This window comes from Nyctereutes procyonoides, unplaced genomic scaffold (assembly GCF_905146905.1).
Source record: "Nyctereutes procyonoides isolate TBG_1078 unplaced genomic scaffold, NYPRO_anot_genome, whole genome shotgun sequence".
Classification (NCBI taxonomy): domain Eukaryota; kingdom Metazoa; phylum Chordata; class Mammalia; order Carnivora; family Canidae; genus Nyctereutes; species Nyctereutes procyonoides.
This window is the reverse complement of record NW_026575128.1, coordinates 17,810,448-17,831,920: the sequence shown is the minus strand read 5'-3', so window position 1 is coordinate 17,831,920 and position 21,473 is coordinate 17,810,448. Positions and strand designations below refer to the sequence as shown.

Genomic DNA, 21,473 nt, shown 5'->3' with positions numbered 1-21,473 from the left:
CGCGGGGTCAGTGTGTCCTGCTGACGTGCATGAACGATGGTGGCGGATTGAGGCCCCGGACAGCATCCAGCAGCGTCTTGTCCAGGGCCCCGGGGCTGGCTGGCTGCAGGCCCGGAGGCGGGCTCCTGTTACAGAGGGCACTGTGGGGCAGGGAGCCTGCTCCTCGACCTCGCCCGGGGCTAGCTCTGCCCCTGGGATCTCTGCTCTGTGGCTTGGGATTTCCCCAGACGCATGAGGGTGGCATCCCGGGGCTATTGCCATAGGACTTGATGAAGGTATGTGCCGCTCGAACACACAGGTGGGGAGAATGAGCAGAGGACGGGTGGGCGCCGCGGTCATTCCTACTGGTCAATCTCCCCTCCTGCTGCCTCCTTCCTGCGCCCTGCGTTTGACCCCCTGTGAGCCACCCCGGGCTGCCCAGTTCTGGACTTTTTTTGGGCGTCAGCCTCCCGCTGTGGGATGGCAAACAGGAGGCAGATGGGAGAGAGAGACCCTCCCCAAGTTTTGCCTTGTGTTGAGGCAGACTTTGAATTTTGCTACGGGAGCTTGGACTCTTCAACCCCAGGCAACCCCAGGCATCACCTCTCTAAAGTGCCATCTAGCTCCTGGCTGCTGACACGGAGCCCTCCCGTACTCTTCCACCTCCAGAAACCTTGCTCGTAGGATGGCCCTAGACTCCCCCTACATCTACTTTTTCCACCAAGGCTCTTGGTGAGATACCAACTACTGGGAAGACTTGGGGGGTTGAACCAAAGCAGGAAAAAGGGCAGAGGACAGAATGGCACTGAGACATCAGGGCTGGGGGCGGACCCCACGCTCCTGGCCCATGGAGAAGGGGGGTTAGAGGCAGAAATCAATGCGTCGCAGAAGCGCTGCATCCCGTCCTATTTTCAACTGGCTTTCCTCGAAGTCGCGGACATATTAAATTCTCTCCCGTCTTTGAAGGTTTTACTCCACCCACGTGAATTCCCTTAAGTCACTACTGGTTTTTGAGCAATGGGCTGGGTAAGGTTTGCCTCTTCTCCTTTCACCACCTGTACGTCAGCCCTCAGAGGCAGAAGCCAGGGCTCCGGGCCATTCTCACAGAAGGGCTGGAATGGGGCCCCCGGCCACCTCAGCCATTGAGCGTCTGCCTTCGGGTCGGGCGTGATCCCAGGGTCCCGGGATCGAGTCCCGTGTCGGGCTCCCCGCAGGGAGCCTGCATCTCCCTCTGCCTGGGTCCCTGCCTCTCTCTGCGTCTCTCAGGAATAAATAAATAACAATAATAACAAAAGGCTGGAGCGGAGGGCCTTACCCGGTGGCGGGGACGCCCAGGTGAAGTGTGCGCACGTGATGGCTGTAGAGGGTCCTGGACACAGAAGCCGAGTTGCTAGGAGAGAAGGGGGCAGGTGACGACAGCACTTCCTACCTGGGCACGGTTCTCACCGCGAGGTCCCCCAGGATCTGGTCCCCATAGGTACCCTGGTAGCTGAGGAGGGGAGATGGAAAACATGCCAGAGACTGCCCTCTGGACACCCCACCATGGGACTGTATTTCCCAAGAAGATGCTATATGTAAAAGAACAGAAAAAAACCCCAAAGAAGCAAGTGGCCTTGGGCTGCTGGTGGCCAAATGGGAGGATTGGGAAGATGACCTGGGCCGGGAGAGCCGTGTCTCTCTCTCTCTCTCTCTCTCTCTCTCTCTCTCTCTCACACACACACACACACACACACACACACACACACAGAGTGAGGGCAGGGGAGGAAGGACTCCTCCTCCTCCTCACTCCTCCCTCCCACCCTCTAAGTTCCCTTTCCCATCAGCCTCTCCCCACAGAGGAGTCTAGCCAAACGGCGTCCTTTTCCTCTGGCCTCAAACTGCAAAGTGTCCCTTCCCCTGCCAGGGGGGTGACCTCCAGATGGTGAGTATCTGGAAGAGGAAATGGCATCCCTGCCTATGGTCCCGCCTGGGGCTCTGTCCCTGGAAGAGCCGGTGCGTGGAGCAGTTCCAGCAAAGCTGTTCAGTGCCGGGCTGAGTCCCCGAGAACCCGCTGTGCCAGTGAGACACACGCACAGGCGCACACGGGCGTGCACACGGCAGCTGGGTCCTGCAGATCTGCGCACTGTCGCCGCCGTCCCCCCTCGGCTGCCCGGCCCTGCCTGCGGCCTCGCCCCACGCCAGCCGGTGGGAAGCGCAGGAGGATGGGGTGGATGAGCAGTGCCCCCCCCCTCCGACCGGTTCCACTAGGCGGCTGCGCCCCTGGCCCCGCAGGGCCCACACCAGGCGGTGGCCACCGGGACGTTCCCCGCTGATGTGATGCCTCCCCGGTTCCTAAGACGGCAGCCGACGTGGGGGCGCGAGCCGAGCCAGGAGCATCGAGCATCGTGGGCAGCAGCGGGGCGGGAAGATCTCCGCGAGGCTGCCTTGTGACGGAGCGTTGCTGTGGTGACAGTGACAGGGATTCCGGGGGAGCCCCAGCTCCTGACCCAGGCGGGCAGGGAGGGGGCACCGGCTGCCGGGGTGGGGAGGTTCCGCGCGGCTCGCACCCAGGTCCTTAGGGAGCAGAGCGCCGGTCCCGGCCCGTTGGCCTGTCAGGGCCACCTCTGCAGCCGGACCAATCCCTTTAGGGGCCGGGACCCACCCCAGCAGCCCCGCCTGTCCTGCTCCAGGGTGGGGGGGGGTCGCATCACTGCCCCTTCCCTGGATCTTCCCCGGGAAGACATCCAGAACCGCAGCAGAAAACACCCTGATGCAGGGGCCCCGCCTCGAGGTGAGAAAGAGGAGTCATGGGGCAGAGGGAGCGCCGTTTCCTCCGCCTCCGTGACCATGCTTGCCGGCCCCGCAGGACTTTGGTCCTGGCAGCAGCGGAGATCACCCCACGCCACCCTGTCCGGTCCTCCCCCCAGAGCCCGTGGGGTGGTGAGACAGCTGCAGACCGTGGGTTTGGGCCTCCCTTTCACCCTTTCTCACGCAGACACCCCTCGGGACAGCGAGGAAGCCGCAGTCCAGGTGGATCGCAGGCGGCCCGCAGCCCCGGCTCCTCCCCTCCGGCCCGGGGACCAGCCTGTGCACAGGACACTGGCGGGCAGCCAGGGCCTGGGACTGACCCCAAACCCTCCCTCCCCTCTTCTGGCCCCTGCACAGCCCAGGCTCCCCCCCCCCCGCCCCCCACCCCCCCTCCCCGGTCACTCACCCAGCCTGTCCCTCCTGTCCTTTCCCGTATCCTCCTTGGCTTTGGAATTGGCCACTCAGCAGGACAGCCCTACAGGTGGAAGGGGGGAGGAGGGCATCTGGGGACGAGGCCGGGGGATTGGGTGTCAGAGATTGGGCACCCAGAGCCCAGCCCCCGAGCCCGCCAGCACCTGCTATAATTAGTCGGGTGGGGCCGCTGACCCGGTGAGGGGCAAGTTCTCTCTGCCACCCAGTCCAAGCTGAGAAGGTTCCACTGCGAGTCAGGGGAGCGCCGGTGTCTTGGGAGGGTGGCGATCGGGTACGATGGTGGCAAGTCAGGCGGGACACGGGCCCGGCACTGGATCTGTACATGTGCTTCCCGCATGCTTTGCTGCCCTTGGTGAATCCCAGAGTTGGGCGTAGGGCCAGGCTGTCGGGGCCTGGGGACGAGTTGGGGGGAGAGCATGGGTGCCAGGGCCTGGGTGCGGGGTGGGGGCTGAGCCTGGGTGCTGGGGCCTGGGGCCAGGGATGGTGGCTGAGCCTGGGTGCCAGGGCCTGGGTGCTTTGGCCTGGGAACGGGAGTCGGGGCAGAGCCTGGGTGCTGGAGCCTGGTGCTGGGGCCTGGGAAAAGGGGTGGGGGCTGAGCCTGGGTGCTTTGGGCTGAGGCCAGGGGTGTGGGGGCAGAGCCCGGGTGCTGGGGCCTGGGGGTGGGGTGGGGGCTGAGCCTGGGTTCTGGGGATGGGGTGGGGGCTGAGCCTGGGTGCCGGGGCCTGGGTGCCAGGGCCTGGGGACTGGGTGGGGGCTGAGCATGGGTGCTGGGGTCTGGGTGCTGGGGCCTGGGGGCGAGGTGGGGGCTGAGCGTGGGTGCTGGACCCTGGGTACTGGGGCCTGGGGATGGGATGGGGAGTAGGGACTGGTGCTGGGGCCTGGGTGTTGGGGATGGGGGTAGGAGCAGAGCCTGGGTGCTGGGGCCTGGGGATGGGGGTGGGGGCTGAGCCTGGGTGCTGGGGCCTGGGGATGGGGTGGGGGTGAGCCTGGGTGCTGAGGCCTGGATGCTGACCCTGGTGTGGGGGCCTGGGGATGGGCTGGGGGGAAGCACGGGGAGGGGCTGCAGTCAGCACTCCACGGCCCCTTGGGGCCCAGCTCTGAGCCCCTCCTTTCTTCCCTCGCGGCCGCCTACAGCCGGGGACCATGAGCGCCCTGGAGCCTGCACTGCCGGCCTCCGCCCTGGGGGTCGGTGTTCCTGGCGGGGGGCAGCACCTGGGCCTCCCTGGGCTGGAGCGGAGACCCCCCTCCTGGCCTACTTCCTCCGTGGAGGACAGTGGGTCGCCCCCGGTTGTCCTGGCCCCGAGGAAGCTTCGGTGTCAGGAGGAGCAGGAGGAGGAGGAGGAAGAGGAGGACGAGGCGGCGGAGGGGGAGGAGAAGGAGGAGGAGCAGGAGGAGGAGCAGGAGGAGGAGCAGGAGCAGAAGGAGGAGGAGGAGCAGAAGGAGGAGGAGCAGAAGGAGGAGGAGGAGCAGGAGCAGAAGGAGGAGGAGGAGGACGAGGACGAGGAGGAGCAAGAGAAGGAGCAGAAGGAGCAGAAGGAGGAGGAGGAGCTGGAGGAGGAGCAGGAGGAGGAGGAGCAGGAGCAGAAGGAGGAGGAGGAGGATGAGGAGGACGAGGAGGACGAGGACGAGGAGGAGCAGGCGCTGCGCAGCGAGGAGCACCCGGGCCTGTTCTTCGCGGCGGCGCGGCAGCTGCGGGCGCGGGAGCAGCTGCTGGACGAGCGTGTGCGCGTGGGTGGCCGCGCCTACGGGCTGCACCGCGTGGTCCTGGCGGCCGTGAGCGGCGTGTTCCGCGCGCGGCTGCGGGGCGGGGGCCCGGGGTCGCCGCTCGGCCTGGCCGTGGCCCCCGCCGCCTGGGAGGCCGTGTTGGCCTTCGCATACGAGGGCCGCCTGGGCCCGGCCCCGGGGCGCGATGTGCTGGCGGCGGCAGAGGCCCTGCGCGCGCCCCGGGTCAGGGCGGCCGCCCGGCGCAGGTGCAGCTGCGAGGCGGGCGTCGCGGGGCCGGGGGCGGAGGGGCCCGGGGCGGAGGGGCCCAGTGCGGAGGCCGAGCTGCGGGAGACGCTGCGGAGCATTGAGCTGCTGTACCGGGAGGGCACCGGCTGCGACCTGGAGCTGCAGGCGGGCGGCTGCCGGCTGCGGGGTGAGCGCGGGCCGGGGGTGGGGGGGGGGCGACCCCTTAGCCCGCTGGCTGCTGCGGGCGGCACGGGGGGACCGGGACCGTGAGCAGGAGGTGAGGGCCCAACCCGGGGCCCAACCCAGGGCCTCCCCCGCCCTGGCCTCAGCTGTTGAGGACGCAGGGCACCCCGAGGAATAGGGTGCAAAAACTCCCGTGTGTCCTGACCCCAGGCGTGGTTGACACGAGGCTCGCAGCTAACCCACAGGCCCGCTTTGGCCTCCTGCAATCCTGGGGCCACCAGGCCGCGCGGCACCTTAATTTAACTGCACGCATCACCGGGATCGCTAAGGAGGGTGCACTCAGTGGCGGATTATGCAGGTGCTGCCGACATTCCCTGAGGTCTTGGGGTCCAGCCACTTGTAGGCACATCGCCTCTTTTTGTGCTCCCTGCAAACTAGCGAGGCAGCTACCATTATCCCAGGCGCAGGGCAAGAGGGTTAAACTTGGAGATGTGGCCCGGCGACCACTGGACATAAGCCAATGTTGGCTAGCCGGGTCTGTGCCTGCCCCGGGGGCCATGCGCTCCCTCCCATGCCACCAAACCAAAGACACAGAGGATCCAACAAATGCCAGTTGGGATGCAGGCACATAAAAGTGTTAGATTAAAAGGTGTTGATTGAGAGATTCTCCAGTTCAGCTCTTAGACTTTACTCATGAAGAAAGGAGACTCCCAAGACACGTCCAGAGGCCCACAGCGACTGCCTGTTAGAATGAGCAGAGTCCAAAGTACTTCTGGGACTCCCAGGGGAAAAAGCATCCTGCTTAGCTTGCACGGCTTTAACAAAAGGACCGTAGACTGGGCGGTTGGACACCACAAATGTAGTTTTCACAGCTCTGGAGCCCGGAAGTCGAAGATCAGGGTGCCCGTAGGGTCCTGGTTGGCAGAGGGCCACCTCCTCACTGTATCCTCACCTGGTGCAGGGAGAGGTTACCTCACTCTTGTCCCTCTTATATGGCAGTAATCCTATTCATGAGGGTTCCGCCCCCACAGCTAATTACCTCCCAAAGGTCCCACCTACAAATATCACACCACCCTGGGGACTAGGGCTTCAACATACTGAAGTCGGTTGATTATTTAGGAACTGAAGTGGCTTACCTGCTTGGAAGAAGGCAGATTTTCTCAGGAAACATGTATTTGAAAGCTGTCACTGATGCTTGGGAAGCACCGAGGTGCTCCCTACCTGGTGCTCAAAAAGACAATGGAAAGCCACATCAACATCACCTGTCCCTGCGGGGAGGCCAACCTGCCACAGGTGGTCTGCGCGGCTGGAGCTCCTAAGCTTCCCTGGGAGTTCAGCTGTGCTCCCTGCCCAGAGGACTTCCAGCAGCATTACCCCACTACCTTTTTTGTTTTTTAATTATTATGAAGCACCTCCAACACATGGCAAATTAAGAAAATACTACCGTAAACACTCGAACATCCTGCTTGCTCCCAGACTTAACAATTAACACTCTTATGATATTTGTTTCATCTCTTTATCACTGAGGTTTAAAGTAAGTCTGTGACATTTTGCTCATAAATACTTGGGTTTGTGTCTCTTTAAAACAGGACATTGCCACAATACTCACGTCTCACAAGATGAACAATAATTCCTTAGTTTCACCTAGTCCAGGTTGAAATTTTCCCACTTGTTCAAAAAGTCTTTCCACTTGCCTACAGCTGCTACACTCAACCCAGGAGCCGATCGAGGACTCTGCTGTGCTCACATACACATCTCTGAGGCTGCCTTTACTCTTGTACAATTCTGTGTGTCCTTTTTTTTTATGGCTTAAGTGAACAAACAAGATTAGTTATAGAATGCTCCATTTTCTAGATTTGTGTATGTTTTCTGTCATGGTTTTAACTTTTTCCTTTAGCTTCTCAATTTCTTTCTTTTTTTGTATATTTTTTATTGGAGCTTGATTTGCCAACATATAGCATAAACCCAGTGCTCATCCCATCAAGTGCCCCCCTCAGTGCCCATCACCCAGTCACCCCCCGCCCCCTCCCCTTCCACTACCCCTTGTTCATTTCCCAGAGTTAGGAGTCTCTCATGTTCTGTCTCTCTTTCTGATTTTTCCCACTTATTTTCTCTCCTTTCCCCTATAATCCCTTTCACTATTTTTTATATTCCCCAAATGAATGAGACCATATAATGTTTGTCCTTCTCCGACAGACTTATTTCACTCAGCATCATATGTCGAAGCAAATGGTGGGTATTTGTCATTTCTAATGGCTGAGGAATATCCCACTGTACACATAGACCACAGCTTCTCTATCCATCATCTGTCGATGGACACCGAGGCTCCTCCCACAGTTTGGCTATCGTGGACGTTGCTGCTGTAAACATCGGAGTGCAGGTGTCCCAGCGTTTCACTGCATCTGTATCTTTGGGGTAAAGCCCCAGCAGTGCAATTGCTGGGTCGTAGGATTAGCTTCTCAATTTCTTATAAGTTTGACTTTAGAGCTAAAGTTTCTTTTTTTTAAGATTTTTAATTTTTTTTGTTCATGAAAGGCACAAAGAGGCAGAGAGACACAGGCAGAAGGAGAAGCAGGCTCCCAGTGGGGAGCCCGATGTGGGACTCGATTCCAGGACCCCAGGATCACACCCTGAGCCGAAGGCAGGTGCTCAACCACTGAGCCCCCCAGATGTCTCTAGAGCTAAAGTTTCAATTAGATTCAGGTTAAATATTTTGGTAAGAGTAGTCCATACTTGATGCCAAACATCTCAAATTGAGTTACGTTAGGAAGCACGTGAGTTTAGTTATAGCATTTGCCAATAGGGTAGTTTCAGCGTCACGAGGGCCATGCAGACAGGAAGGGAACTGATACCCAAGTATACCCTGCATCCTGACGTTGGTGACAGGAGGCAGTGAAGATCCGCTCAGAGTGTCACCATATGGGCTAGAAAATAAATCCCTTCCTTTCTCTAGGACTCAGTTTACTTCTCTTAAAACGCGCAATTGAACCGGATGGTTTCAAAGGTTTCTAGTTTAAAATGTTGTGATTCCGTGAACTGTACTGAGATGAGGAGGGGGTGTGAACAGAACCCTGCACACGGGACATCTGAAGCAGGAGATGGCAGTGGGTGAGATGAGGTCACAGGCACTCCTGAGCATGGCACCATTTTCTAAGAAAAATTGGACCAACAGGGTAGCGGATGCCAGTGGTTCTTACGATGGTAAAGGAAAGCGCTTTCTTTAGTGCAGGATAGAAACCCGAGCCAGTTGCACATTGCTCTTTGCAGTTGGGTCCATCCCCCCCTAATGAATCGCATGTCTGTAACCAGCATTGTCACAGGCCCCTGCAGCGGGACCCTGTGCTCACCAGCGCTTGCCTGGGGCTCTGCGGGGCCGCCCGGGGTGGGAGCAGAGGCGGGGCCCGCCACCCTGGCTTCTCCTCCCCGCGGTGCCCCTTCCCCTGGGCTTCTCCAACCTGCGGTGCACCGGGCTGGGTGGGGGGGGCGGGTCCGGGCCCCCGCAGCCCCCGCTCACCCGCACCCTCCCCCTACGGTGCCCTCCCCCTCCCCTCTCCCCCCTGCAGTGCCCCTCCCCCTCCCCTCTCCCCCCTGCGGTGCACCCCCTCCTCTCTCCCCTCTGCGGTGCCCCTCCCCCTCCTCTCTCTCCCTGCAGTGTCCCTCCCCTCCTCTCCCCCCCCGCAGTGCCCCTCCCCCTCTCCCCCTGCAGTGCCCCCTTCCCCCTGCGGTGCCCCTCCCCCTCCTCTCCCCCCCCTGCAGTGTCCCTCCCCCTCTTCCCCCTGCAGCGCCCCTCCCCCTCCTCTCTCCCCGCCTTGGTCCCCCTCCCCCTCCCTTCTTCCCCTTGCGGGTCACCAGGCGGGGTGCGGGTCGCCCGACCCTGCTGCCCCACTCACCCGCGCCCTCCCCCTGCCCTGCACCTTCCCCTCCTCTCTCCCACTTGCAGTGTCCCTCCCCCTCCTCTCCCCCCCTGCAGTGCACCTCTCCCTCCTCTCTCCCCCACACAGTGCCCCTCCCCCTCCCCGCAGTGCCCCTCCCCCTCTCTCCCCCGCAGTGCCCCTCCCTGTCCTCTTCCCCCTGCGGTGCTCCTCCTCCCCTCTCCCTCTGCAGTGCTCCTCCCCTATCCCCCCTGCGGGTCCCCGGGTGGGGTGCGGGGTGCGGTCCGCCCGGCCCCCGCAGCCCCGCTCACCGCGCCCTCCCCCCCGCAGTGCACCGGGCGGCCCTGGCGTGCGGCAGCGAGTTCTTCGGCGCGATGCTGCTGAGCGGCATGCGGGAGTCCCGGGGCGCCGCGGTGCGGCTGCGCAGCATGTCGGCACGGGACCTGCGGCTGCTCGTGTCCTTCGCCTACTCCGGCGCCGTGCGGGCGCGGTGGCGGCGGCTGCTGGGGGCGGCGCGGGCCGCGGCGCGGTACCAGAGCGCGGCGTGCCTGGCGCTGTGCGAGCGCGCCCTGGGCCGCGGCCTGAGCCCCGCGCGCTGCCTGGCCCTGCTGCCCGCCGCGGAGGCCGCGGGGCTCGAGGCGCTCGGCCGCCGGGCGCGGCTCTACCTGCTGGGCCACCTGCCGGCCGCCGCCCGCAGCCCCGCCTTCGCGTCGCTGCCGCTCGCGCTGCTGGCTGAGCTCCTGCGCAGCGACGCGCTGCACCTGCGGGAGGAGCTGGAGGCCTTCGCGGCGGCGCGGCGCTGGCTGGCGGCCCACCCCGAGGCGGCCGAGGTCGAGGCGCGGGCCCTGCTGCGCGGCGTGCGCTTCGGCCGCATGTCTACGCGCGAGCTGCGGCGGGTGCGCGCGGCCGGGCTGCCCCCCCCGCTGCCCCCCGACCTGTTGGCGCGCCTGCTGGAGGAGGCGGCGGCGGCCCCCGCTCGCGGCCGGCGGAGGGAGCCCGACGGCGCGCTCGTGCTGCCCGGCGGGGACGGGCTGTCGGCGGACCTGGCGGCGGGGCGGCCGGCGCGCGGCGTGTGCTGGGCGCGGGCCTTCTGCTGCGGCACCGGCCGGGTGCGCACGGTGGAGTGGGGCCGCCTGCCCGCGCTGCCCGGGGCGCGCTTCCGCCACGGGGCCGCCAGCCCGCAGGGCCGCGCGCTCTACGTGTGCGGCGGCCAGGACTTCTACGGCCCCGCCAACACGCTGGCGTCCACGCTCAGGTACGGCCTGGGCGCGGGGGGGTGGCGGGGATGCGCCTGGCCACCTGTCCCGTGGTCTGATCCCCTGCAGGTGGGACCCCGGGTAGGGCGGAGGGGGGATGCGGCCCGGCCACCCCCCCCCCCCCCCCCGCCACCTTTCCTGTGCCCTGATCCGTTGCAGGTGGGACCCCGGGGTGGGGGGGGCGGAGGGGGATGGGGCCTGGCAGTCCTCCCGAGCTCTGCTCCCTGCAGGTGGGACGCCGGGGAGGGGCGGAGGGAGGGATGCAGCCCCGCCACCTGTCCCGTGCCCTGCTCCCTGCAGGTGGGACCCCGGCCAAGGCGGCTGGGAGGAGATGGCGCCTCTGGCCCAGGCCCGGAGCCTGTTCCCGCTGGTGGCGCTGGGCGGGTTGCTGTACGCGCTCGGCGGCAGGAGCGGGGACGTGGCTCTCAGCTCCGTGGAGGCCTACGACCCCGAGCACGACGCGTGGAGGTGAGGGGACTGCCCCTGCCGGGCGGGGTGGGGGGGAGGCCGGGAGCTGCGGGAGGCCTGGGCCTGAGCCTCCCTCTCTCCCCCAGGCCCGCGCCCGCCCTGCCAGCACCGCGCTTTGCCCACGCGGCCACCGAGTCCGAGGGCCGCCTGTACCTGAGCGGGGGCTGCGACGGGTCGGGCGGCTACCTGGCCTCCCTGCTGCTCTACGACCCCAAACAGGAGAAGCCGGGGACACCGCTGAGCCCCATGGGCGAAGCCCGGGCTGGCCACGTCATGGCTGCTCTGCAGGGCCGGTTGTATGTGGCCGGCGGCCTCAGGGACACAGGGGACCTGCTGAGCTTGGAGGCCTATGACCCGCGGACTGATAGCTGGGCCCACCTGGCCCCTCTGCCCTCCCCGCACGTGGGGGCTGCGGGGGCCGCGCTGCAGGGGGAGCTGCTGGTGCTGGGGGGCTATAGCCACCGGACCTACGCACTGTCACACCTGGTCCACGCCTACTGCCCCGGCCTGGACCGCTGGCTCTGCCTGGGAACCCTGCCAAGGCCCCGGGCCGAGATGCCTGCCTGCGTCCTGGAGCTGCCCGCCGTGCAGCACGCAGACTTGCTCCCCTCCCAGCAGCAGAGCAAACCTGCAGGGTGAGTGGGCAGCTGCGGTGGGTGGCGGGGAGGAAGGGAGCAGAAACAGAGAAGCACGGAGATTGTGGGGGGACGAAGACAAGCTGTGTCGTGAGAGCACAGGGTCGTATGATCTGCTTTTGAGCATATGATCTCCGCTGAGCAAAAGGTGGCCCAGGATTCCTAGAAAAGGCTGTTGCCGACGGGGAGGCAGCTGGATGCCGGGATGCGGAGAGGAGGCCCTGAGCGGCCCTACCAGGTGTCGGTACCGGTACCGTGACACGGCTGGCGGGCAAGCGCATCAGGTTCAGAGACAGGAAGCTCTGGGCGCGTCGGCGTGCAGGGGCCACGAGGGGACCGTCCCAACAACCGCGCCTCTGACCCAAGGACCAAGATGAAAAATGTGGGAAGGCCAAGGAGTTTGAGTTTGAGGACACGAGAACTGGACATTTCATGCTCTTCGCTTTTTCAGGACCTGCCCTCCAATCAATCCATGGACACCCAAGCCCCCTTGGTGATTGTCCTTTTTGGGTGACTCGCAGGCCCACGCCAGTGCCTCCTCAGCCCCCACACCGCAGGCTGCGCTGAAGAGCCTCTGGCTTTCTTTTCTTTTCTTATTTACTCATGGGAGGCCACGGCAGAGGGAGAGGCAGGCTCCCCGTGGGGAACCCCGGGGTCACGCCCTGAGCCCAAGGCAGGTGCTCCCTGCTGAGCCTCCCAGGCGCCCCCTTTTGGTCTTCGATCTGAGGCACAAGTCCTTGTCAGGGGCGCTGCCAGGGCCAGGAGGAGGGGTGCTGTGCATGGGGATGATGATGAGGTGCGGGCGGGGCAGAGAGGTGCCCGCAGGGGGACTGTGGTAGCTGACGTTGGGGGGCGTGGAAGGAGCCAGAAGCCTGACGGGCCTCTCCTTCCTCTGGGGGAGGTTTGGGGATCGGGAGTGGCGACCCAAGGGCCTAGTTGAGAGGAGGAGGCCGAGAGAGAAAGGGAAAGGCTGAGAGGACTCCGGAGGGGCTTCCTGCTTCCTTTCCCTTTCCTCTAGAGTTTTTAAATCCATTTCCCTTTTTTTTTGGGCCAGGCAAAGTTCAGTCAGATGCTTCCTTTCTCCTTTCCTCCACCCTGCTCTTCCTTCCTTTTCTTTTTCCTCTTTTCTCTTCTCCTTTCTCCGACACGGTGGTCGGTCACCTCCCAGGTGCCAGGCACTAAGCGAGGCAGGAAGGACACCGACCGGGGAGGCCCTGAGCAGCAGGCAGGCTTGCAGTGGCCTTGGAGTGGGGACACTGAGCTGGTCCTCCCCGTACCTCGCTCCTCGCTTGTAGAGCTGTGGCAGCCCAGACGATGGAGGGGGAACCCCTGCCAGGCCTCCGCTAGGGAGGTCGTTACCGGATGGCTGTAGTTTGAGTTGGATTTTGAAGACTCCTTGGAAAGTCACCAGTCAGAGAAGAGAAGCAAGTGAGACATACAGTGCCCTGTGTCTCTCTAGCAGAAGGGAGGTCAGTGTTCCAGAGGGTTCTTCAGGGCCTTCTGCTGTTGTTGCCGGCCCACCCTCGTCTCTGGAGCTTTTCTGAAGATGGCAGCTTTCACCTAGTTGTGTCTTCTCTTGATTCACAGCTCCCCTCTGTCCTTCCTGCCGGACCCCTGAGCAAGCAGCTGAGGGCAGAGAAGGGTCAGTTATGTGTATAGGTCACTTTTCTATTATCACAGTTTATTAGGGTTCTCATGCTCCTGAGGGTGAGATAGAGGAGCCTCTCTTGGACCTTTCTTCATCCTGGCCTGAGGTGCTTGGCGGGCTTTGGTTTCTGTCTTCTTCTTCTTCTTCTTCTTCTTTTTTTTTTGAGATTTCATTAGTAAGTTCTTTTTTACCCATCTCTCTGTTTTGGAGCCTAGATGAGCATGAGGAGGGATAAGTGGGATATATGTGAGGAAAGGAAAGACAGAGTGAAGAAGCCAGAGAAGGAAATTGAGGGTCCTGAGAACCTATGAGGCTTGGGTCTTCAGGATAAACTTCTGTGAACGTGCTCTTTGTGGTTTGTAGGCCAAGACCAGCCTAAATAAAGGTTTCATCGTTGTTGAACGATTCCTGCCTGAGTTTCTCTATTTTAAAAAGCACGTGCAAGTGCCTGTAGTTTGGTCCTATCTCCGCCACCCTACTGACCACCCCCCGCATCGTCACTAGGATGGACTTCTCACCAAGTAACCCGAGGCCATCCTCATTCTCCATCTTTCTGCAGGATTGACTGGCTTGGCTTGAAAACTGGGCCCTTACCCTAAATATTTCTCCCCTGGTTCTGGAGAGGACACTCTTCTGAGCCTTCTCTTATTTCTCCAAAGAGGTGGGAGACGGGACGCCCGGCTGGCTCGGTCAGAGGAGCATGTGACTCTTGGTCTCAGGGTTGTGAGTTCAAGCTCCATGCTGGGTGTAGAGAATACTTAAATAAATAAGTACATAAAGAACTTTAAAAAAACTATTTTAAAAAACCTAGAGAGGCGGCAGAAAGCTGAACCTATTGTCCAAACGGACATGGCTCCATACCAGGTGGAGCTGAGAGCCAAGGGTCCAAAAGTACGTGGATAGGGCTGGTTACAGAAATCTCCAGATTTTATTTAGCTTGGTCTTTTTTTTTTTTTTTAAATGTAGACTCCACATTCAGCATGGAGCCCTATCCAGGCTGTGAACCTATGCCCCTCAGCTCAAGAGTTGGACATCCAACCAACTGAGCCACCAGGCCCTCCTCACTATTCAGTTTTTGAATTGCAGATGGAGTAAGAAGAGAGAAGGAGGCCTTGGATTTGTAGGAGGACACTAGTCAGTGGTCTACCCTTTGGTGAGAAAGACCTGATCTAGGCCCAGTAACAGGCTGGGGCTCGAGCCAAGTGGTGTGTGATTGATTCAGTGTAATATTGCGACTCCAGAAGGGAAGCAGGGTGAGAGTCAGCAATTGGGATGGAAAACACTCACACAGAGTGCGTAATCATGGCAATCCAGGGATCAGGCCACGGGTTGGTGAGTGGGTGGAGGCCCAGGATTCTTACCTTGGGCCCCTCAGATAATGAGCCAAGGTGTTTTACATATTCCGCTGCTAGCTGCCTCCACACTCTTCCCTCAACCTCCTTTGTGGGTGAGGGCGGAATTTCTGCTATTGCTTCCATCATTTCCATCGTTTCAAGACTGACTCAGGAACTGGGTGGGACTGGGCATGCAGGGAATGTCTAGTATCAGTAAACGCATTGGACTACCTGGGTCCTTTGTCTTCTGCGCCTCATTCTAGATTGTTCATATTCTTCTTTTACATTGCGTTATGTTCTTCTTCTTTCTATTTATTTATTTATTTATTGCTTTTTTTTTTTTTTTTTTGCTTTATGTTCTTCTTGAGAAAGCTCTCCTCTCTTCCATCTAAAGTCATAATAACTTAATGTGGGTTCTAGTTTTTTTTTTTTCTAGCCTCCCTCATGTCTCCTTGGATGTACCATCATCATGACTTCAGACTCTACAGGCTTTTTTAACACTATCATTTTCCCTTTTTCCTAGACACAAAGCATTGAAATCATTTGAGTTTGTTCTCCCCTTATCTTTCTTCTTCACTTGAAGAAATATGGGTAGATGTGTGCAGTTTTCCACTCTTCTGGCATTGTTGCTCCTTCAGCCCAGACTCTGTGTGGGCAAATAAGGATACTTGGTTTTGTATCTACTAGGATTTTCATGTCACTTTCACCTTCCTTTTTTTTTTTTTTCTTTTCCATTTTAAACCTTCTCTGTTACCAACTTTGCAGGTGTCCAGAGCAAAATACATGGAATGTGAAAACACTGGGACAAGAAACCGGTTAGATTTCTATTTCAGTAGTTCAGAATCACAAGATGAGTCAAGTGAAGAAGAATCTTGGAATGAAGAGATTTTAGAGATCATGTCATTCAAACACTCCTTTTTTTTTTTTTTTAAAAAAAAGATTTTATTTATTTATTCATGAGAGAGAGAGAGAGAGGCAGAGACACAGGCAGAGGGAGAAGCAGGCTCCACGCAGGGAGCCCGACGTGGGACTCGGTCCCGGGTCCCCAGGATCAGGCCCCGGGCCAAAGGCGGCGCCAAACGGCTGAGCCCCCCGGGCTGCCCAAACACTTCTTTATAAAGTGCAGGAAGCCAAGGCATGTGGCACAGCCTGGATAATGAAGAGGAAAGCTTTTTATGAGAGCAGTTTCCAGGTGACCTATCCGTACACAAGGACCAAGAGGTTGGCTTGGACGAGCATCACAGTATAGGTCTATAGGCAGGAAAGTCCTAACTACTTGTCTTTTTCTGGCCTCCCTCGTGTCTCCTTGGGCATAAATAGCATTGGAGGCCTGAGACAGTCCCAAGGGGTCTGTAAGCTATGGCACAGACTGGTTGGGAGTTTCAGAGAAGCTCAGGGGCTCTTCCTTCCAGTAGGTTGTTTCATTTGCTAGGTCGCCTTGAGCCGGGGGTTGTTAGGAGTACAATACGCCAGGTGAAGCTTTTCCAACAGGGGACCTTGACAGGCCCCTTTACCTTATCAGCATCATCTGGTCTTGCTGCAGACTCAAGGACCAGTCTCTTGCCTTATTCAGGTCTATGAGACTATTTACCTTATTTTCTTCTGCAGTCTAGGTCCCTCGGCTCATTAACAACAGAGCAGAGTTTAGCCACAGATCTGCTGGACTCCAGCGTGCACATTTAGGTACCGTTCTAAGCATCTCCATCCCCATCTTAGATTAACACAGTGGCCAAGGACTCCATCCTCCAGGGGCTTTCCTAATTTCCATGTTTTGTTTCATTATTCCTACCAGCCATTAGAAGAGTCCCCAAGTCCACTATTTTGACATCCAAAGTTTACTTTGAAATGCCCTGTCCACCCAGAAGAAACACTCCAGTCCTATGTGAGACCAGGTGTCCTGATCATGTTTTCAGTATGACTACTTTTTTGACATAGTCTGAACTCTTTATTTATTTGTTTATTTTTAAAATTTTATTTATTTACTCATGAGAGACACACACAGAGAGAGAGGCAGAGGGAGAAGCAGGCTCCACGCGGGGAGCCCGATACAGGACTTGATCCCGGGACCCCAGGATCAGGCCCTGAGCCGAAGGCAGGCGCTCAACCGCTGAGCCCCCCGGGCATCCCAAGCCCGAACTCCTTAGACAGGTCCCATCTTCAATACTTATGGATGCTGACATACTCTTTTAATGTGTTTATGAAAAAGGCCTCCAGGGCAACAGTTCATTGTAACAGCGGCCTTCTGTAGGCAGTAATGCTAAAGATGTGGCCACGGGAGCAGATGCTACTGTGGCCAGGGTGGGGACTGGGAGTCAAGGGACTTGTGGTCTAGTTCTAGCTCCTTCTCTGACGGTTCTTTTAACCCGGGCAAGTCGTTTGAACCTTTTGGGCTGTCAAGTGAGAAATTAGTGACGAGTTAGGAAAATGATAAGAGCTGCTTTTCTCCAACTGCTAAAATGCGGCTGGCGAGCTGCAGGCAGGATGGTCCAGGCCCTGTTTAGAGCGTCCAGGATCACCAAGCCACAGCACAGACTCCTCTTCCCAGGCCCTCACGAGAAGCACTGCTATGGGATGCATGCTAAGGGCTAGAGTCCTTGGCCACAGTACCTCCTGTAGTGAACCTGGGGAAGTCTTTGTCAGGGCTGAGTGTCTAAGAACGTGGCCACCCCAAACGGCCCCTGACCACTTGTGGTCTGTTCAACCCATGTTTGCTAAGACGCAGGAAGCAGGTGTTGAAGTTACCTGTCCACTGAGTTTTTAGCCGGCAGAGATTATTTAGCACTAATACTCTTTAACAAATGACCCCAAATGTTATGAAAGTTGATAGTATATTTTTATGCAAAAGGTGGAAGAACACGCGGGAACAATATATTGAATCTGTTCATTGACTTCCATCAAGACCTCTTCCCGATACCTCTCTGTAGGCTGAGAAGTAGGGCCACTCCCCGACTACGATGACCAGACAGGTACCAGGGCACAAGGGTGGGAAGGAGTGCTGACTCGGGAAGACACCAGTGTCTCCCTGTATTTGGTGACCGTAACCCTGGGGCCGTACAGCAATCAGGGAAACCTGACTTCATGGCGTACATCCCAGAGGTTGGCTTCAATATTGATTAATTTGATATCAATGAATGAATATTTGTTGGGTGAATGATGAGAGAGTGTAATCAGTCCCATAGATATGAAGCTCCTTGTCTAGGCAGAGAAGCTAGCCACGTGGATTGGCATCTGTTTCAGCTAATCTACCTCCCAGGATGAGCAAGTCCACTACAAGGAACTATTGCACAAGTCAATGTGTTAGGAAGTGATTTAAAAGATTTTTTTATTTTATTTTTTATTTATTTTTATTTATTTATGATAGTCACACACAGAGAGAGAGAGAGAGAGGCAGAGACACAGGCAGAGGGAGAAGCAGGCTCCATGCACCTGGAGCCTGACGTGGGATTCGATCCCGGGTCTCCAAGATCGCACCCTGGGCCAAAGGCAGGCGCCAAACCGCTGCGCCACCCAGGGATCCCTAAAAGATTTTTTTAAAAAAAGATTTTATTCATTTATTCATGAAAGACACAGAGAGAGAGAGGCAGAGGGAGAAGCAGGCTCCATGCAGGGAGCCCAATGTGGGACTCGATCCTGAGTCTCTAGGACCATGCCCTGAGCTGGAGGCAGACGCTCAACCACTGAGCCACCCAGGGATTCCCATGATTTAACAGGTTTAAGGAGGGTGAGTTGACTACAATGTAATCCGATATAAACTCTTATATGTTGCAGGCTGAGTTTTCCAATGCTCTGATGATGCAAAGTATTCAAAACTTAGTGACTTAAAACAATAACTATTCTACTATATTTCTCATGATTTTATGTGTCATTAGTTTCACTTAAATTCAGGCAGTGTTTAGCTAGATGAATTTTCTGCTCTATGTTCACATGAAGTTACTCGGTTGTATCCAGCTGGTCAGGGCACCGATCGGGAGTTCCCAAGACAGCTGGGTTCACGTGTTTGGCATCCTGGCGGGGGCGGGGTGGGAGGGGGGTTGGCTGGAAAACTAAGCTCAGCTGAGATTGTTCACTGAAGCACATGCATGTGGCCCCTCTTCCGTGGGGTAGTTGAAGGGTAGCTGAACTTACCTGGCAGCCTCCAGAGGGAGTACTCCAAGAGTCCTGGGTGGAAGGTGTGAAGTTCCTTTGACCTAGCCCCAGAAGTCCCAGAACGATACCCTGCAACATATATTGGTCAAGCAAGTCACCAGGTCATCCCAGGTTCAATAAGGGAAAAATCAGACTCCATTTCTCAGTGGCAGGAGGAGAAAAAAGTTTGTGGTCTACTTTAATCTGCTATACCTGGTAAGGGAGACTGGGCAGAGGACGAGGGCTTACAGTGGGGAACATCCTTGAAGGAAGGTGAGCAGAGGCGGCAGCAAATATCAACAGGCCAGAGGCCAAATGCACACTTGTTTTGAGTCAGAGGCGTCAGAAGGGCCAATGGCCTGAAGTTCTTGTAGCCCCCTGATGGGCTTCTGTGGCTCTCAGGTGGCCCGGAAGGCCTCCGTTGGGATGTCGGGCGCTACTGGGTAAGTGCTGGTCTACGTACTGCAACTCATACGATGTTTTGAATTTGGCAGTAGTTACACTGAACTATAAAAACACGAGCTATAAACCCAAAGGTAATTATTCACAAAGGAGAACAAATCCATTGAAACCAGTGGCCTTTATACTCCCAAGGCTCTCACTCCCCTCAGCTCCATATCAGAGGAGGCTTGCCCTTCCCGGTTCAAAGTCCTGTCCCTTCAGGAAGTTATCAAAGTCCCTTCTCCACATAACCCTCTGGTTTGTTTCCTAGTGGAATATAGCATTTCTCATAATCCACGTATTATTTTTGCAACTTTCCGCATGTGTCTGTCCCCTTCATGAGATCATAAATGTGTGTTGAGAAGAATGCGGGTTTTATACGTTTTACAAGCTGTCATTTGCATTTGGTAGATGCTTAACGGATTTAACCATTTTTCATTGCAGTGTAGCTGACATATAATATTATAGTGAACAGGTGTTTGTCAAATCAAAATGGGGGAGGACAAGAAGTGTGCAAGAAGATGGACAAGACGGACAAGAAGAGATGAACAGCTGTCATAGGTGCTGGGCCCTTACTAAAGGCGCTTCTAAGGCTGAGAGGCTGGCACTCCTTCACCCTGGGAGAGATCGTCACTTAGACGCTGCAGCTCAATGCCATTGACCGGCAGTTGGGGATGTAAGCTGAGAAGAAGAAACTGAGTGGTCTCTAAGAACTGGGAAATGAGAAAAATAAGATCACCAATTCCCAGGCCTGGCCACCAGGGAAATGAAGACTCCAGGGCCCATTCCACCTGTCAAGATTAGAGCTTCTCAGAGTTTAATGTGAGAGGGAATAATCTGGGAATCTTGTTAAATTATAGTTTGTGATTCATAGGTCCGGGGTGGAGGCTGAGAGTAGCTGTTACAGTCAAGGTGATTCTATACTGAGCCACGGGCATCTGAGTCCTGTATTGGCTTCTTGAATGTTGTGCCCAAGTATCTACATATATAAACACGTAGTGTTTTATAATAAATCATCTTCTTTCTATTTTTTATATCTCAAAGACATTTTATAAGTTTTTAAATTGTGTGTGTAGGTAAAAAAATAAATATAAAAATATATAAATAAATATAATATAAATAAATGCATTATTTATATATTATAGTTCAGGGTTATAAAGGGGCTGAAAATATTCATTATAAGAAGGGGGTGTTGGGACTGTTAAGGCAGGTAAGCAAGGAAACTACCGAAGACACTGGAATCTGGCTCAATAATTTGAGAAGATAGGATGCTCCTGTCAGTCTGGAAAACAGTATGGAGGTTCCTCCAAAAGTTGAAAATAGAGCTTCCCTATGACCCAGCAATTACCCCAAAGATACAAATGTAGTGATCTCAAGGGGCACCTGCACCCCAATGTTTGTAACAGCAATGTCCACAGAAGCCAAACTGTGGAAAGAGCCCAGATATCCACTGAGAGAAGAATGGATAAAGAAGAAGATAAAGAATGGGCTGCTATTCAGCTATCAAAAACAAACAAACAAACAAACAAAAAAGAAATCTTGCCATTTGGAATGACGTGGATGGAACTAGAGGGTATTATGCTGAGCAAAATAGGTCAATCAGAGAAAGACAGGATCTCACTCATGTGTGGAATTTTAGTAACAAAACAGAGGAGCCTAGAGGAAGGGAGGGAAAAATAAAAACAAGATGACATCAGAGAGGGAGACAAACCATGAGACCCTTAATCCTAGGACCAGCCTGAGGGATGTGGAGGGAAGGGGGTGAGGGATGGGGTCACCAGGGAGGCCGGAGCACTGGGGGGGGTGTGCAAGGCTCATGAATCACTGACCTCTGCCTCTGAAACTAAGAATATATTATATGTTAATTAACTGGATTAAATAATAATAATAATAAGAAAAAGTCGGAGCTGAAGCTTCTGTGCTTACCTGGGAAGGAAGGGGGCCTCTCTAAGGCGCGGGGTATTTTCTAGAAGACAGAGACGCGGATTTCGCCCGCTGCTCTCCGTTTTGCTCTGCGCTCTATGAAATGGCCCCAGCACCCCTGTCCCGGGGTCGCCCGTGTCCTTCTGGAGCCTGGTCCCACCTCCTGGGACACGTTCTGCTCAGCCTTTCGGGACGTCCCGACGGACACACTCGCTCCCGGACCCACCGGCGTCCGCCCAGCGCCCTCGGCCTTCATTACGCCGGGTCTACACCTGCTCCCTCCCCTGCGGTTCCCACGGTCACCGAGTCCCTTCGGACCAGTTAGGAGCCCGACGAGCTGGGATGCCTCGGGGTCGGGGGCGGAGAGCTTGCCGCAGGGGGGAGGCGGGACGGCACTCGGGTCCCCTCCGCGATCTCCCCTCCCCGCTCCCCCTCCTCCC

At 57.2% G+C, this 21,473-nt stretch overlaps 1 protein-coding gene and 1 long non-coding RNA gene across 3 annotated transcripts; one reads left to right on the top strand and one right to left on the bottom strand.

Moving 5' to 3' along the window:
- The first annotated feature begins 3,254 nt into the window (after window positions 1-3,254).
- On the top strand, window positions 3,255-13,615 carry KLHL33 (kelch like family member 33). Of its 2 annotated transcripts, XM_055341844.1 has the most exons (5): window positions 3,255-3,469; window positions 4,333-5,335; window positions 9,534-10,458; window positions 10,760-10,927; window positions 11,014-13,615. In XM_055341844.1, exons 2-5 carry the CDS (start codon window positions 4,342-4,344, stop codon window positions 11,564-11,566), a joined length of 2,640 nt encoding a protein of 879 aa, XP_055197819.1. In that variant the 5' UTR covers window positions 3,255-3,469; window positions 4,333-4,341; the 3' UTR covers window positions 11,567-13,615. The 2 variants fall into 2 exon arrangements, with proteins under 2 accessions (XP_055197819.1, XP_055197818.1); XM_055341843.1 differs by lacking the exon at window positions 3,255-3,469 and having other exon boundaries at window positions 4,216-5,335.
- Window positions 13,616-17,525: 3,910 nt separating this feature from the next.
- Window positions 17,526-21,447, bottom strand: LOC129520685 (uncharacterized). The gene is made up of 3 exons (XR_008666650.1): window positions 21,037-21,447; window positions 18,670-18,759; window positions 17,526-18,061 (listed from the first exon to the last, which is right to left on the bottom strand). It is a non-coding gene; the product is annotated as an uncharacterized LOC129520685 (long non-coding RNA).
- Window positions 21,448-21,473: the final 26 nt, after the last annotated feature.

Bases quoted from the DNA above. Each gene is read 5' to 3' on its own strand.
- KLHL33 (XM_055341844.1), top strand. From the start codon at position 4,342: ATGAGCGCCCTGGAGCCTGCACTGCCGGCCTCCGCCCTGGGGGTCGGT. The intron at 5,336-9,533 runs GTGAGCGCGGGC...TCCCCCCCGCAG, and splicing joins GGGCGGCTGCCGGCTGCGGG to TGCACCGGGCGGCCCTGGCG. The intron at 10,928-11,013 runs GTGAGGGGACTG...TCTCTCCCCCAG, and splicing joins CCCGAGCACGACGCGTGGAG to GCCCGCGCCCGCCCTGCCAG.